General features: G+C 37.7%; 1 protein-coding gene across 21 annotated transcripts in view; it reads left to right on the top strand.

The window, feature by feature from the left end:
* The window catches only part of mslnb (mesothelin b), a 69,379-nt gene that overhangs the window by 41,639 nt on the left and 12,499 nt on the right, over positions 1-15,241 (top strand). For 13 of the 21 annotated variants that reach the window (XM_028018428.1, XM_028018424.1, XM_028018430.1 and 10 more), the window contains 35 exons: positions 30-197; positions 374-411; positions 864-961; positions 1,280-1,302; positions 1,397-1,418; positions 1,521-1,548; positions 1,632-1,716; positions 1,815-1,961; positions 2,431-2,642; positions 2,739-2,839; positions 6,535-6,653; positions 6,749-6,916; positions 7,093-7,130; positions 7,583-7,680; positions 7,998-8,020; positions 8,115-8,136; positions 8,239-8,266; positions 8,350-8,434; positions 8,533-8,679; positions 9,149-9,360; positions 9,457-9,560; positions 9,953-10,071; positions 10,154-10,324; positions 10,401-10,432; positions 10,915-11,012; positions 11,373-11,395; positions 11,492-11,513; positions 11,616-11,643; positions 11,727-11,811; positions 11,910-12,056; positions 12,526-12,737; positions 12,834-12,937; positions 13,945-14,063; positions 14,177-14,332; positions 14,461-14,675. In XM_028018428.1, the coding sequence (XP_027874229.1) occupies positions 30-197; positions 374-411; positions 864-961; positions 1,280-1,302; positions 1,397-1,418; positions 1,521-1,548; positions 1,632-1,716; positions 1,815-1,961; positions 2,431-2,642; positions 2,739-2,839; positions 6,535-6,653; positions 6,749-6,916; positions 7,093-7,130; positions 7,583-7,680; positions 7,998-8,020; positions 8,115-8,136; positions 8,239-8,266; positions 8,350-8,434; positions 8,533-8,679; positions 9,149-9,360; positions 9,457-9,560; positions 9,953-10,071; positions 10,154-10,324; positions 10,401-10,432; positions 10,915-11,012; positions 11,373-11,395; positions 11,492-11,513; positions 11,616-11,643; positions 11,727-11,811; positions 11,910-12,056; positions 12,526-12,737; positions 12,834-12,937; positions 13,945-14,063; positions 14,177-14,332; positions 14,461-14,675 (3,497 nt within the window). Of the gene's footprint in view, positions 1-29; positions 198-373; positions 412-863; positions 962-1,279; positions 1,303-1,396; positions 1,419-1,520; positions 1,549-1,631; positions 1,717-1,814; positions 1,962-2,430; positions 2,643-2,738; positions 2,840-3,226; positions 3,346-3,427; positions 3,599-3,674; positions 3,707-6,534; positions 6,654-6,748; positions 6,917-7,092; positions 7,131-7,582; positions 7,681-7,997; positions 8,021-8,114; positions 8,137-8,238; positions 8,267-8,349; positions 8,435-8,532; positions 8,680-9,148; positions 9,361-9,456; positions 9,561-9,952; positions 10,072-10,153; positions 10,325-10,400; positions 10,433-10,914; positions 11,013-11,372; positions 11,396-11,491; positions 11,514-11,615; positions 11,644-11,726; positions 11,812-11,909; positions 12,057-12,525; positions 12,738-12,833; positions 12,938-13,944; positions 14,064-14,176; positions 14,333-14,460; positions 14,676-15,241 lie in introns of all 21 variants that reach the window. The other 8 variants (XM_028018422.1, XM_028018423.1, XM_028018441.1 and 5 more) reach the window with 8 other exon arrangements.

The following is a 15,241-nucleotide window of genomic DNA, read 5'->3' as shown; positions in this document are numbered from 1 at the left end:
AACAACTTTATTCTTTTGTTTTTTTGTAGCTGGAGGCCTTCCAGCTCCTCACGCCAGATCAGAGAGTGGAGCTGCTGGGACTGACGCTTCCTGAAAACAAAGACGTTGTCATCAACATGCTCTTTGATTACATGATCATAGCGCCGGAGAGAAGTTTTGTAGAGTTCCTGTTATCCTTCGTGAGATTCACCGAGATGGTAAGAAAAATCCATCATGATTCAGTGGTTTGCAGATTTTTGTTTATGTAAATGTGACTTTTTTGAGCTTTACACCATTGATTGTGCTATAAAATTATGCTACATGCCTGGAAAATGCATAATACTGCCACTATAAGGTAGTAACTAATTTTCCACTTTTTCCTCTTGTCCAACAGGGAAGTCTTTTCCTTTCCTGTTCATCCTACAAAACACTGTGAGTTTATATAAAATGTGTATACATGGGCTGACCACTCTGTGAGGAAGAAGCCATGACTTTTAAAGTGATGCACAAATGCAGAAATGTTTTTGTAATTAAAGTCAGGGTCAATGACCAATATTTTTGAGACGTTTCCTGTGGATGACGCTAATGCTAAAGCGTTTGGGTGCAACAATATTTGTGGTATTTGGATAAAAGGCCTTCACGTTTTCCTTTGTCCCAACAAATTATTATGAAGTCACAGTTAAAAAGGCAGTTCTACCAAAGTACCAAAGAATATACTGCATGTACATGACTGAATTTGAAGATTGTAATGCATTTTTCTCTCCTAATTCTCTCTGACTGTTCTGGTTATTTTGGTGTTTGCCATACATGGATCATTTTAGTAATTCTTGCCAATCACAGAACAAGTTTAGTTTGACTGAATTAAAAATATTTTTGCTTTGCAGGTTCACCAGACTGGACGACGCCATGGCAACAGCTACTTCTGACTTAGTTTCAGCCATCACATACACTAAAGTGGCTTTATTCAAACGACTACCATCTGGTGAGATTTTTATATATAAAAACAAAGAGAAACATTTTTAGGCTACAAATTGTGTTAAATCTCTCCCCAGTTATTTCTACTTTCATTTTATTTAACATTTTTCCAACTGTTACATTTTGAATTTCGATCAGCTGTAAAGACTGTGGCAATACATCTTTACCATGTTAAATACAAAAAGACATTCAATATCCAAAATGCAGCTTAGTGATTATAGATTGAAGAATTGATTTCATAATTGTCAATTTGTGTCAACTGAAAAGTCATTTCTCATTTGTTTAATAATTAACTAATTAGATTTTTTTGTTGCTTTTATTACAGACTGCATCATATACAGTGGGCAGGTAAAGATACGTTACTGTGGACATTTTATTTTATGTTTTCGAACAAATTAGTTTTTGAGGCTTACTAACCATTTTAATCGTTTTCTCTACCTAGTGCAATGAAACAATGACAAATGGTTAGTTTCCTCTCACTGCATAACCACCCTTTATCTACTTTTATTTAAAATTATGTATTATTTTTACATTAATACCTTAACTTGTCTTGCAACTTTTCACAGAGACAGACATATGCATGGGAGTCAACAGGTAGGGTTGAGAAAGACTTTTTGATATTCCTCCCTAAACATTTCATGTAAAATAAAGGAAACATGAATCACTTTGTGTTACAGCACAGAGCTTCAGATCCTCCTAGACAGATCAACGATGGCCGGACGGCACTGCAGCTTCTCTGTGGAGGAATTTGCCTGTGCCTCTGTAAGACGTCGCATCATCATCTGTCCTCAAACTGCAGCTGAGGGAAAATGGTTTCATGTTTGGTTCAACATCTGGTCTGTTGTCATTCTCCTCTCCAGCTGTCAGGTTTAACAGCTGGGGATCTGGCAGACATGTTGGGCTGTGATAGGGTCTCCGACTCAAGCGGCTCCAAACCTGCCTGGAAGCTGCTGCTATCCAAAGCCTCCAAGGTCCTGGATCAAGCTCTGGATCTGCTGAGCAACACCGTAAGACTGGCTTTTGGTTCCAACCAGCGGTGCTCCGCTTGCGGTTTTCAGGCTCATCACTGATATTTGGCCTAATACTGATTTTTATATATCTTTTAACCTGAAAGTTGGTTAATATAGTGTCAAAGTATAAGGTGTTAAAATTCCAGCAGTTTGAAACTTAAGACTGAATATCATGATAAAAAATTTCTAAACATTTCCGATCTGTTGTATGCCATGTATCCTATATAATCCAACAGAAAATCCAAATATCTGCTAGTCTTGAAAATGTATTATTGTTTTGCAAAGGTACAATAACCTGCATAGAGATATTGAATTTTAACAGTAGTGCGTACACCCTGACAGTTCGTGGTCAGTATTTTATGAGATGATTAAAAATAACATATGATGAGGAATCTTTGTTTAATTTTAGTTTATTCTGATTCTTTCATTTAGCTCAAAATTTACCGTGGATCATTTCTTGTTGCAGACGCTCCGTCCTGACCATCCTTCTGCCCCCATGATCCTGGACTCCATACGAGAACTCCGGCTGCTTGTCGTCAACATGACCGTCCTCAATGATCCCGCCTTCGTCCAGATGTGGTTCGGCCGCCGCCTTCGTCCGTTCCTGCCAGCTGTTTCCAGCGACTTCCTCTCATGTCTCGCCACCGAATCACTGGACTGCAGCACCTACCAATACATGTAATAATGAACTCATTCATTCTTTATAATCACTTTAGAAATATGTTTGGATTTCTTTTACAATCTGTGATAATAAAATATCTTTGTCATTTTCAGCGTGAAGACATTTAGCGAGCTTCAGTCAGTCATGTTGAAAGAAAGGCAGCTGTCTGTCTTGACACACTTCATCACAGGTTTTCTGACAAACAACACTGCAGGTAGGAACCTGCAAACACACTGATCCTTATCGTGCATGTTGACATATTAATAAACATGTTATGTAGATCTGAAAGATAAAGAAGTTAAGGAGTTTTGAGAAACACTATTGACCCGTCACTTCTATAATGATTGTCTAGTGTTTCCACGACAACACCCTTCAAATCAATGTCATCTGTTGAGTTGTTTTCTTAATTTATTTATCCAAACCCTTTGTCTTGTAGCTCTTTGTGCTCGTTGATTTTTTTCATTACTTTCCATGTTAGACATATAAACACACAAACTTTAGGATATTATTTCTTTTAAAACAGTAAATGCTCAAAGCAATAAACATTTGTCTTTGTTTTTGGTGCAAGCAAACAAATCTTCATTTTCTTGACCTTTTCCAGATCCAAGATGTTTGCCCTCCTTCAACAACAGCGCACAGTGGCTGACCGACAACTTCGGTCCATTCTCACAGTTTGCGATCATCAGCGACCTGATCCGTCTCAACCCACTCTTCAAACCAGTGAGGATCAGATTGTCAAAACCAATCAGTACCTTTTAAAAGTAAGGCGAAATAACTTTTTTTTTCTTCTTTTTTTCAATAGTTTGACGTCATTCAGCTCCTCACGCCAGATCAGAGAGTGGAGCTGCTGGGACTGACGCTTCCTGAAAGCACAGACGCCGTCATCAACATGCTCTTTGATTACATGACCGAAGCACCAGAGGAAAGGAAATTCACAGAGTTCCTGTCATCTTTGGTCATGTTCACTAAGATGGTAAGACAATTATAATTTAGGGTTTCTGAGGATTTTGTGTTTAAGGTAGTAACTCATTTTTCCTTTTGTCCAACAGTTGAACCTTTCCTGTTCATCCTACAAAACACTGTGAGTTCAGATCAAACCTGCAATATAGAAATATGAACAAGTGAAGAGAGAGGCTTGGAGGACAAAGAGCAACATTTTTTGAGGCATCATGTGGATGAAACCAAAACTGAAATGTTTTGTGTAACAATATTTGTTTTATTTGGATAAACGAAGAAAAGCTTTCATGCCTAAGAATGCCATGTCTTATGCGGAGCCTGGCGGTAGCAGCATCAAAATAAATGGCATTATTAGAAAAAACTAACGAGTAAACAACATGTAAGAACATCAAATAGAATGTTAAAGACAATTCTACCAAAACACTAAGAACATGTACTAAAACCTATGAATGTATAAATGATAATAGCATGTTTGTTTTAAATTCATCTTCTTTCTGATTATTCTGATTATTTTTATTTTTTCCTACACATAGATGATGTTGGTGATTCTTGTAGACCACAGAATGAGTTTAGTTTGACTAAATTTAAAATATTTTTGCCTTGCAGATTCACCAGACTGGACATCACCATGGCAACCACTTCTCCTGACATAGTTTTAGCCATCACAAACACTAAACTCTCTTTGTCCAAACAACTACCATTTGGTGAGTTTTACAAAAAAAAGCAACATTGTTGAATACAAATGCTGTTATGTTAAATCTCCTCCCAAAATTCTCTTCTTTAATTTTATTTTCTTTATATAACATTTTCCCAACAAACTGTAACAACAATGATGATTTTAGTTGCATGTTAAGGCCGTTCCGCTTAGATAATAATTTTCTTGTATTTCAATATAATGTTAAATACATAGAGACAATATTCAATAAGCAATTTGACTGATTGTTGCCTTTTGAAAAGTAATCAACAAATAACTTTGTGAATTAAGTTTGTGTCAATTAATTTCTTATTTCTTTAATAATTGACAAGAGGTTTTAAATAATTCATTTTTTGTGCTTTTATCACAGATTGCATCATATACAGTGGGCAGGTAAAGATATGTCATTATAGAACTTTTGTATTTTTATTTTTCAAACAAATCAATTTTTTGAGGATTAATAACCATTTTAATCGTTTTCTCTACCTAGTGCAATGAAACAATGACAAATGGTTAGTTTCCTCTCACTGCATAACCACTCTTTATCTACTTTTATTTAAAATTATGTATTATTTTTACATTAATACCTTAACTTGTCTTGCAACTTTTCACAGAGACAGACATATGCATGGGAGTCAACAGGTAGGGTTGAGAAAGACTTTTTGATATTCCTCCCTAAACATTTCATGTAAAATAAAGGAAACATGAATCACTTTGTGTTACAGCACAGAGCTTCAGATCCTCCTAGACAGATCAACGATGGCCGAACGGCACTGCAGCTTCTCTGTGGAGGAATTTGCCTGTGCCTCTGTAAGACGTCGCATCATCATCTGTCCTCAAACTGCAGCTGAGGGAAAATGGTTTCATGTTTGGTTCAACATCTGGTCTGTTGTCATTCTCCTCTCCAGCTGTCAGGTTTAACAGCTGGGGATCTGGCAGCCATGTTGCGCTGTGATAGGGTCTCCGACTCAAGCGGCTCCAAAGCTGCCTGGAAGCTGCTGCTATCCAAAGCCTCCAAGGTCCTGGATCAAGCTCTGGATCTGCTGAGCAACACCGTAAGACTGGCTTTTGGTTCCAACCAGCGGTGCTCCGCTTTCAGTTTTCAGGCTCATCACTGATATTTAAAAACCTGACCCGCCGATTCTGATTTTGGCCCAATTTTTCTTTTTTTTCTGAAAGACGCTAAATATAGCAATAAAGTCGTGAAGTTATGAATGGTGGATTTACTATTGTCATTTACAAACATTTCCCACCTGCAATGTGGCAAGAAATAAATATCTATTTGGGATGAACATTTATTTTAATAAGAAGTGCAATAACCCGTATGGATGCATGTAAACACACCCAAGACCAATTCTTTGTCCAACCACCTAAACTCATCATTCTGCTTTCTTTGATCTCCAATCAAGAACTTTCATTTAGCTCAAAATTTACCGTGGATCATTTCTTGTTGCAGACGCTCCGTCCTGACCATCCTTCTGCCCCCATGATCCTGGACTCCATACGAGAACTCCGGCTGCTTGTCGTCAACATGACCGTCCTCAACGATCCCGCCTTCGTCCAGATGTGGTTCGGCCGCCGCCTTCGTCCGTTCCTGCCAGCTGTTTCCAGCGACTTCCTCTCATGTCTCGCCACCGAATCACTGGACTGCAGCACCTACCAATACATGTAACAATGAACTCATTCATTCTTTATAATCACTTTAGAAATATGTTTGGATTTCTTTTACAATCTGTGATAATAAAATATCTTTGTCATTTTCAGCGTGAAGACATTTAGCGAGCTTCAGTCAGTCATGTTGAAAGAACGGCAGCTGTCTGTCTTGACACACTTCATCACAGGTTTTCTGACAACAAACAACACTGCAGGTAGGAACCTGCAAACACACTGATTCTTATCGTGCATGTTGACATATTAATAAACATGTTATGTAGATCTGAAAGATAAAGAAGTTAAGGAGTTTTGAGAAACATTAAGTCTCTTCACTTGTATAATGATTGTCTAGTGTTTCCAAGACAACAAATCTTTATCCTTCAAATCAATGTCACCTGTTAACTGCACATGTCAGCTGTTTTATTTCCCCAAGCTTTTCGTCGTTTAGCTTATTATTTTGTGGTTAGCCATTTTTAAAACTGTCTTTCAATGTTAGATAAACACACAAACTTTAGGATTTGAGTAATTAAGAAATTTTGTGAATAGTATTCAAAGCAATAAATACTTTGCCTTGCACAAATCTCCAATGTCTTGACCTTTTCCAGGACCAGGATGTTTGTCCTCGTTCAACAACAGCGCACAGTGGCTGACCGACAACTTCGGTCCATTCTCACAGTTTGTGCCCATCAGTGTGCTGATCCAACTCAACCCACTCTTCAAACCAGTGAGGATCAGATTGTCAAACGCAATCAGCATTTTGAAATAAAAGGCCAAAGTGACAATAGTGGCAAACAACTTTATTCTTTTGTTTTTTTGTAGCTGGAGGCCTTCCAGCTCCTCACGCCAGATCAGAGAGTGGAGCTGCTGGGACTGACGCTTCCTGAAAACAAAGACGTTGTCATCAACATGCTCTTTGATTACATGATCATAGCGCCGGAGAGAAGTTTTGTAGAGTTCCTGTTATCCTTCGTGAGATTCACCGAGATGGTAAGAAAAATCCATCATGATTCAGTGGTTTGCAGATTTTTGTTTATGTAAATGTGACTTTTTTGAGCTTTACACCATTGATTGTGCTATAAAATTATGCTACATGCCTGGAAAATGCATAATACTGCCACTATAAGGTAGTAACTAATTTTCCACTTTTTCCTCTTGTCCAACAGGGAAGTCTTTTCCTTTCCTGTTCATCCTACAAAACACTGTGAGTTTATATAAAATGTGTATACATGGGCTGACCACTCTGTGAGGAAGAAGCCATGACTTTTAAAGTGATGCACAAATGCAGAAATGTTTTTGTAATTAAAGTCAGGGTCAATGACCAATATTTTTGAGACGTTTCCTGTGGATGACGCTAATGCTAAAGCGTTTGGGTGCAACAATATTTGTGGTATTTGGATAAAAGGCCTTCACGTTTTCCTTTGTCCCAACAAATTATTATGAAGTCACAGTTAAAAAGGCAGTTCTACCAAAGTACCAAAGAATATACTGCATGTACATGACTGAATTTGAAGATTGTAATGCATTTTTCTCTCCTAATTCTCTCTGACTGTTCTGGTTATTTTGGTGTTTGCCATACATGGATCATTTTAGTAATTCTAGCCAATCACAGAACAAGTTTAGTTTGACTGAATTAAAAATATTTTTGCTTTGCAGGTTCACCAGACTGGACGACGCCATGGCAACAGCTTCTTCTGACTTAGTTTCAGCCATTACATACACTAAAGTGGCTTTATTCAAACGACTACCATCTGGTGAGATTTTTATATATAAAAACAAAGAGAAACATTTTTAGGCTACAAATTGTGTTAAATCTCTCCCCAGTTATTTCTACTTTCATTTTATTTAACATTTTTCCAACTGTTACATTTTGAATTTCGATCAGCTGTAAAGACTGTGGCAATACATCTTTACCATGTTAAATACAAAAAGACATTCAATATCCAAAATGCAGCTTAGTGATTATAGATTGAAGAATTGATTTCATAATTGTCAATTTGTGTCAACTGAAAAGTCATTTCTCATTTGTTTAATAATTAACTAATTAGATTTTTTGTTGCTTTTATTACAGACTGCATCATATACAGTGGGCAGGTAAAGATACGTTACTGTGGACATTTTATTTTATGTTTTCGAACAAATTAGTTTTTGAGGCTTACTAACCATTTTAATCGTTTTCTCTACCTAGTGCAATGAAACAATGACAAATGGTTAGTTTCCTCTCACTGCATAACCACCCTTTATCTACTTTTATTTAAAATTATGTATTATTTTTACATTAATACCTTAACTTGTCTTGCAACTTTTCACAGAGACAGACATATGCATGGGAGTCAACAGGTAGGGTTGAGAAAGACTTTTTGATATTCCTCCCTAAACATTTCATGTAAAATAAAGGAAACATGAATCACTTTGTGTTACAGCACAGAGCTTCAGATCCTCCTAGACAGATCAACGATGGCCGGACGGCACTGCAGCTTCTCTGTGGAGGAATTTGCCTGTGCCTCTGTAAGACGTCGCATCATCATCTGTCCTCAAACTGCAGCTGAGGGAAAATGGTTTCATGTTTGGTTCAACATCTGGTCTGTTGTCATTCTCCTCTCCAGCTGTCAGGTTTAACAGCTGGGGATCTGGCAGACATGTTGGGCTGTGATAGGGTCTCCGACTCAAGCGGCTCCAAACCTGCCTGGAAGCTGCTGCTATCCAAAGCCTCCAAGGTCCTGGATCAAGCTCTGGATCTGCTGAGCAACACCGTAAGACTGGCTTTTGGTTCCAACCAGCGGTGCTCCGCTTGCAGTTTTCAGGCTCATCACTGATATTTGGCCTAATACTGATTTTTATATATCTTTTAACCTGAAGGTTGGTTAATATAGTGTCAAAGTATAAGGTGTTAAAATTCCAGCAGTTTGAAACTTAAGACTGAATATCATGATAAAAAATTTCTAAACATTTCCGATCTGTTGTATGCCATGTATCCTATATAATCCAACAGAAAATCCAAATATCTGCTAGTCTTGAAAATGTATTATTGTTTTGCAAAGGTACAATAACCTGCATAGAGATATTGAATTTTAACAGTAGTGCGTACACCCTGACAGTTCGTGGTCAGTATTTTATGAGATGATTAAAAATAACATATGATGAGGAATCTTTGTTTAATTTTAGTTTATTCTGATTCTTTCATTTAGCTCAAAATTTACCGTGGATCATTTCTTGTTGCAGACGCTCCGTCCTGACCATCCTTCTGCCCCCATGATCCTGGACTCCATACGAGAACTCCGGCTGCTTGTCGTCAACATGACCGTCCTCAACGATCCCGCCTTCGTCCAGATGTGGTTCGGCCGTCGCCTTCGTCCGTTCCTGCCAGCTGTTTCCAGCGACTTCCTCTCATGTCTCGCCACCGAATCACTGGACTGCAGCACCTACCAATACATGTAATAATGAACTCATTCATTCTTTATAATCACTTTAGAAATATGTTTGGATTTCTTTTACAATCTGTGATAATAAAATATCTTTGTCATTTTCAGCGTGAAGACATTTAGCGAGCTTCAGTCAGTCATGTTGAAAGAAAGGCAGCTGTCTGTCTTGACACACTTCATCACAGGTTTTCTGACAACAAACAACACTGCAGGTAGGAACCTGCAAACACACTGATCCTTATCGTGCATGTTGACATATTAATAAACATGTTATGTAGATCTGAAAGATAAAGAAGTTAAGGAGTTTTGAGAAACACTATTGACCCGTCACTTCTATAATGATTGTCTAGTGTTTCCACGACAACACCCTTCAAATCAATGTCATCTGTTGAGTTGTTTTCTTAATTTATTTATCCAAACCCTTTGTCTTGTAGCTCTTTACTTTGTGCTCGTTGATTTTTTTCATTACTTTCCATGTTAGACATATAAACACACAAACTTTAGGATATTATTTCTTTTAAAACAGTAAATGCTCAAAGCAATAAACACTTTTCTTTGTTTTTGGTGCAAGCAAACAAATCTTCATTTTCTTGACCTTTTCCAGATCCAAGATGTTTGCCCTCCTTCAACAACAGCGCACAGTGGCTGACCGACAACTTCGGTCCATTCTCACAGTTTGCGATCATCAGCGACCTGATCCGTCTCAACCCACTCTTCAAACCAGTGAGGATCAGATTGTCAAAAACAATCAGTACCTTTTAAAAGTAAGGCGAAATAACTTTTTTTTTCTTCTTTTTTTTAATAGTTTGACGTCATTCAGCTCCTCACGCCAGATCAGAGAGTGGAGCTGCTGGGACTGACGCTTCCTGAAAGCACAGACGCCGTCATCAACATGCTCTTTGATTACATGACCGAAGCACCAGAGGAAAGGAAATTCACAGAGTTTCTGTCATCTTTGGTCATGTTCACTAAGATGGTAAGACAATTATAATTTAGGGTTTCTGAGGATTTTGTGTTTAAGGTAGTAACTCATTTTTCCTTTTGTCCAACAGTTGAACCTTTCCTGTTCATCCTACAAAACACTGTGAGTTCAGATCAAACCTGCAATATAGAAATATGAACAAGTGAAGAGAGAGGCTTGGAGGACAAAGAGCAACATTTTTTGAGGCATCATGTGGATGAAACCAAAACTGAAATGTTTTGTGTAACAATATTTGTTTTATTTGGATAAACGAAGAAAAGCTTTCATGCCTAAGAATGCTATGTCTTATGCGGAGCCTGGCGGTAGCAGCATCAAAATAAATGGCATTATTAGAAAAAACTAACGTGTAAACAACATGTAAGAACATCAAATAGAATGTTAAAGACAATTCTACCAAAACACTAAGAACATGTACTAAAACCTATGAATGTATAAATGATAATAGCATGTTTGTTTTAAATTCATCTTCTTTCTGATTATTCTGATTATTTTTATTTTTTCCTACACATAGATGATGTTGGTGATTCTTGCAGACCACAGAATGAGTTTAGTTTGACTAAATTTAAAATATTTTTGCCGTGCAGATTCACCAGACTGGACATCACCATGGCAACCACTTCTCCTGACATAGTTTTAGCCATCACAAACACTAAACTCTCTTTGTCCAAACAACTACCACTTGGTGAGTTTTACAAAAAAAAGCAACATTGTTGAATACAAATGCTGTTATGTTAAATCTCCTCCCAAAATTCTCTTCTTTAATTTTATTTTCTTTATATAACATTTTCCCAACAAACTGTAACAACAATGATGATTTTAGTTGCATGTTAAGGCCGTTCCGCTTAGATAATAATTTTCTTGTATTTCAATATAATGTTAAATACATAGAGACAATATTCAATAAGCAATTTGACTGATTGTTGCCTTTTGAAAAGTAATCAAGAAATAACTTTGTGAATTAAGTTTGTGTCAATTAATTTCTTATTTCTTTAATAATTGACAAGAGGTTTTAAATAATTCATTTTTTGTGCTTTTATCACAGATTGCATCATATACAGTGGGCAGGTAAAGATATGTCATTATAGAACTTTTGTATTTTTATTTTTCGAACAAATTAGTTTTTGAGGCTTACTAACCATTTTAATCGTTTTCTCTACCTAGTGCAATGAAACAATGACAAATGGTTAGTTTCCTCTCACTGCATAACCACTCTTTATCTACTTTTATTTAAAATTATGTATTATTTTTACATTAATACCTTAACTTGTCTTGCAACTTTTCACAGAGACAGACATATGCATGGGAGTCAACAGGTAGGGTTGAGAAAGACTTTTTGATATTCCTCCCTAAACATTTCATGTAAAATAAAGGAAACATGAATCACTTTGTGTTACAGCACAGAGCTTCAGATCCTCCTAGACAGATCAACGATGGCCGGACGGCACTGCAGCTTCTCTGTGGAGGAATTTGCCTGTGCCTCTGTAAGACGTCGCATCATCATCTGTCCTCAAACTGCAGCTGAGGGAAAATGGTTTCATGTTTGGTTCAACATCTGGTCTGTTGTCATTCTCCTCTCCAGCTGTCAGGTTTAACAGCTGGGGATCTGGCAGCCATGTTGCGCTGTGATAGGGTCTCCGACTCAAGCGGCTCCAAACCTGCCTGGAAGCTGCTGCTATCCAAAGCCTCCAAGGTCCTGGATCAAGCTCTGGATCTGCTGAGCAACACCGTAAGACTGGCTTTTGGTTCCAACCAGCGGTGCTCCGCTTGCAGTTTTCAGGCTCATCACTGATATTTGGCCTAATACTGATTTTTATATATCTTTTAACCTGAAAGTTGGTTAATATAGTGTCAAAGTATAAGGTGTTAAAATTCCAGCAGTTTGAAACTTAAGACTGAATATCATGATAAAAAATTTCTAAACATTTCCGATCTGTTGTATGCCATGTATCCTATATAATCCAACAGAAAATCCAAATATCTGCTAGTCTTGAAAATGTATTATTGTTTTGCAAAGGTACAATAACCTGCATAGAGATATTGAATTTTAACAGTAGTGCGTACACCCTGACAGTTCGTGGTCAGTATTTTATGAGATGATTAAAAATAACATATGATGAGGAATCTTTGTTTAATTTTAGTTTATTCTGATTCTTTCATTTAGCTCAAAATTTACCGTGGATCATTTCTTGTTGCAGACGCTCCGTCCTGACCATCCTTCTGCCCCCATGATCCTGGACTCCATACGAGAACTCCGGCTGCTTGTCGTCAACATGACCGTCCTCAACGATCCCGCCTTCGTCCAGATGTGGTTCGGCCGTCGCCTTCGTCCGTTCCTGCCAGCTGTTTCCAGCGACTTCCTCTCATGTCTCGCCACCGAATCACTGGACTGCAGCACCTACCAATACATGTAATAATGAACACATTCATTCTTTATAATCACTTTAGAAATATGTTTGGATTTCTTTTACAATCTGTGATAATAAAATATCTTTGTCATTTTCAGCGTGAAGACATTTAGCGAGCTTCAGTCAGTCATGTTGAAAGAAAGGCAGCTGTCTGTCTTGACACACTTCATCACAGGTTTTCTGACAACAAACAACACTGCAGGTAGGAACCTGCAAACACACTGATCCTTACCGTGCATGTTGACATATTGAAGTGAAGGAGTTTCGTAAAATAAAACCAGGAGACATTTGAATAAAATGACATTAAAGTGACCATAACATTCAACTGAGAAATTGTGGTCTTAGAGTAATTGGTGGAGTTATTTCTGAAAGATAGCCCTATTTAGTATTGGGACAGAACATCTATCTATTTGTTTAAAAATGGCTTAAAAATTAATGTAAGCAAAGTAAAAACAAATAATTCAAGAAGCCCAACACCAAATAGATTTATAAAACCGTCAAGAGAAAGACCAGTTTTTTAGACCCTGTAAGTAATTGCACCGTGAAATATACACTTCTTATTTTTAGTTGTGTGGAGGAAAGTGGGGAGCTAAATACATTTTGTCACGGTAAATGAGGAGAAGATTTTAAATCACTATATAGTTCAACCTACTAACTAACTAACTAGGCAAGACAAGACAATTTTCTTTGCCTAGCGCATATCCGGCAATGATGCGATTCAAAGTGATTTACATAAAAAGTGTTATCAATTCAAAGTGTCTAAGATAATATCAACTCGTTGCAGAATGGTGCTGTTAATGAAATAACCATGTTGAATAACATAGTATTACAGCTGTGTTTTTTTCTTCAACTTTTTGAAATTAAAATTAATATGAATAACTGCTGTATTTCAATATAATGACATAGTTGATGTGATGGTTGTAATTTTTGTATATTTTCACCTTCAATTGAAACACTAGTTTGTTTTGTTTCAAATAAAATCAGTAAGACGATGATTGTGACACGAATCATCATTGTGAAATCATTTTTGTCAGTTTTGTGAAATTTGTGCTTTTGCTCAAGTCAAGTCCCAACAAATATATCGTTCTGCAAGTTTGAAACCTTTCTGAACATCTTTCTTGTCTTATGTGATGAAATACGAAAGTCTATAGAAGTAGTCGGCGCCTCCTAAGGGTAACGATTAGCTCAAAGTGTGTTTGCTTGGCTCAGATCCCGCCTGCAGCTCCAACACAGTCAGCAGCGGCGACTGGCTGCAGAAGAACCTGGGAGGCTTTTCTGTCTTCCTCTCCATCCAGGAACTTCAGAAGCTCTACCCCAACTTTTCACCTGTAAGTTCTGTCGCATGGCTTCTTTTCATGTTATTTCAAGGCTTTTTCATTTCTGTGTTTATAGTCAAAGCTCTGGCGTTACTGTAAACATGGATGCATTTGGATGTGTGCAGATGGAAGCCTTGGCCTCTCTGTCTGTCGGACAGCTGGTGGCCTTGTCCGCCACACCTGGGCTGCTGACGACTCCTGACCAGGTTGCCATGGTGATGAAATATGTCCCAGACCAAATGTTGGCCATCTTCTTTGATGAGTTCTCAGTCGCCATTAGGGTACGCAAAACATCTTACCTTAACAGCAAAGTGTTGGCTGGCGTAATTTAATCTGTATTAAAAAAATTTCATTTGCAGATAGTCTATGATTGTCAGTGGTTTTTTTTTTTGTTGTTTTCTTCCTGCAGGGCAATGAATACATGATGCCCTCCGCAGTGAGGTCTGCCATGCTGGAGGTTGTGTTCGACCGTGCAAACCTGTCCCATCCCTCAGTGGAGGACTCGGTGGTATCTGTGTGGCTCAATAATCGACTGCCTCCCCTGGTCATAAGCCTGATCCCCTCCCAAGTCAACCCATATTTCCAGATACTGGTGGGAAGAAACTGCAGCATTGGGCATCAGGGGTGAGTGGGAAGCCAACAAGCACTAGACTCAAGATATACATATATATATACTACTTTACACAAGTATTCATACAAGTAGAATTTCTGACGTTTTATCACATGACGAGCAGTATTTTTAAACTGGAATTATCATGCTTTTAAATCCACTTAAGTCATTGTTCTGGCACTGGAAGGTAAAGAAATTAGGTCGAAAGATTCTGTTCTCTATTTCTCTGGTCTGAATTCCTCGTTATTGTAGCTCCACTGGCCCCAATTTTAAAAATTATTTTGGTGCCTTTAAATATCTCTTTAAATGCAACCGAGGCACTTCAGACCCCTAACATGAGCAGAAGGCACGATGCTACTGTTATCAAAACAGGCCACAACAATACGCAATAAATTCATGTCTAAAATAAAGTTTGGTGTTATTTTAGCATTATTTACTAACAACGGTTTTCTGTGGCCGACATTTCTACGGACAAAAGGAAATGAACACTATGGGTGCAACGGGAGAATGTGTAAAATAAATTTTCAAGGAAGGACACTTTCACATTGGTGCTGGGTTTCAGTAAAATGTTTTATTTTGA

This window comes from Xiphophorus couchianus, chromosome 5 (assembly GCF_001444195.1).
Source record: "Xiphophorus couchianus chromosome 5, X_couchianus-1.0, whole genome shotgun sequence".
Lineage (NCBI taxonomy): Eukaryota > Metazoa > Chordata > Actinopteri > Cyprinodontiformes > Poeciliidae > Xiphophorus > Xiphophorus couchianus.
The sequence above is the reverse complement of the archived record's forward strand: the minus strand, read 5'-3'. Positions and strand labels throughout refer to the sequence as shown.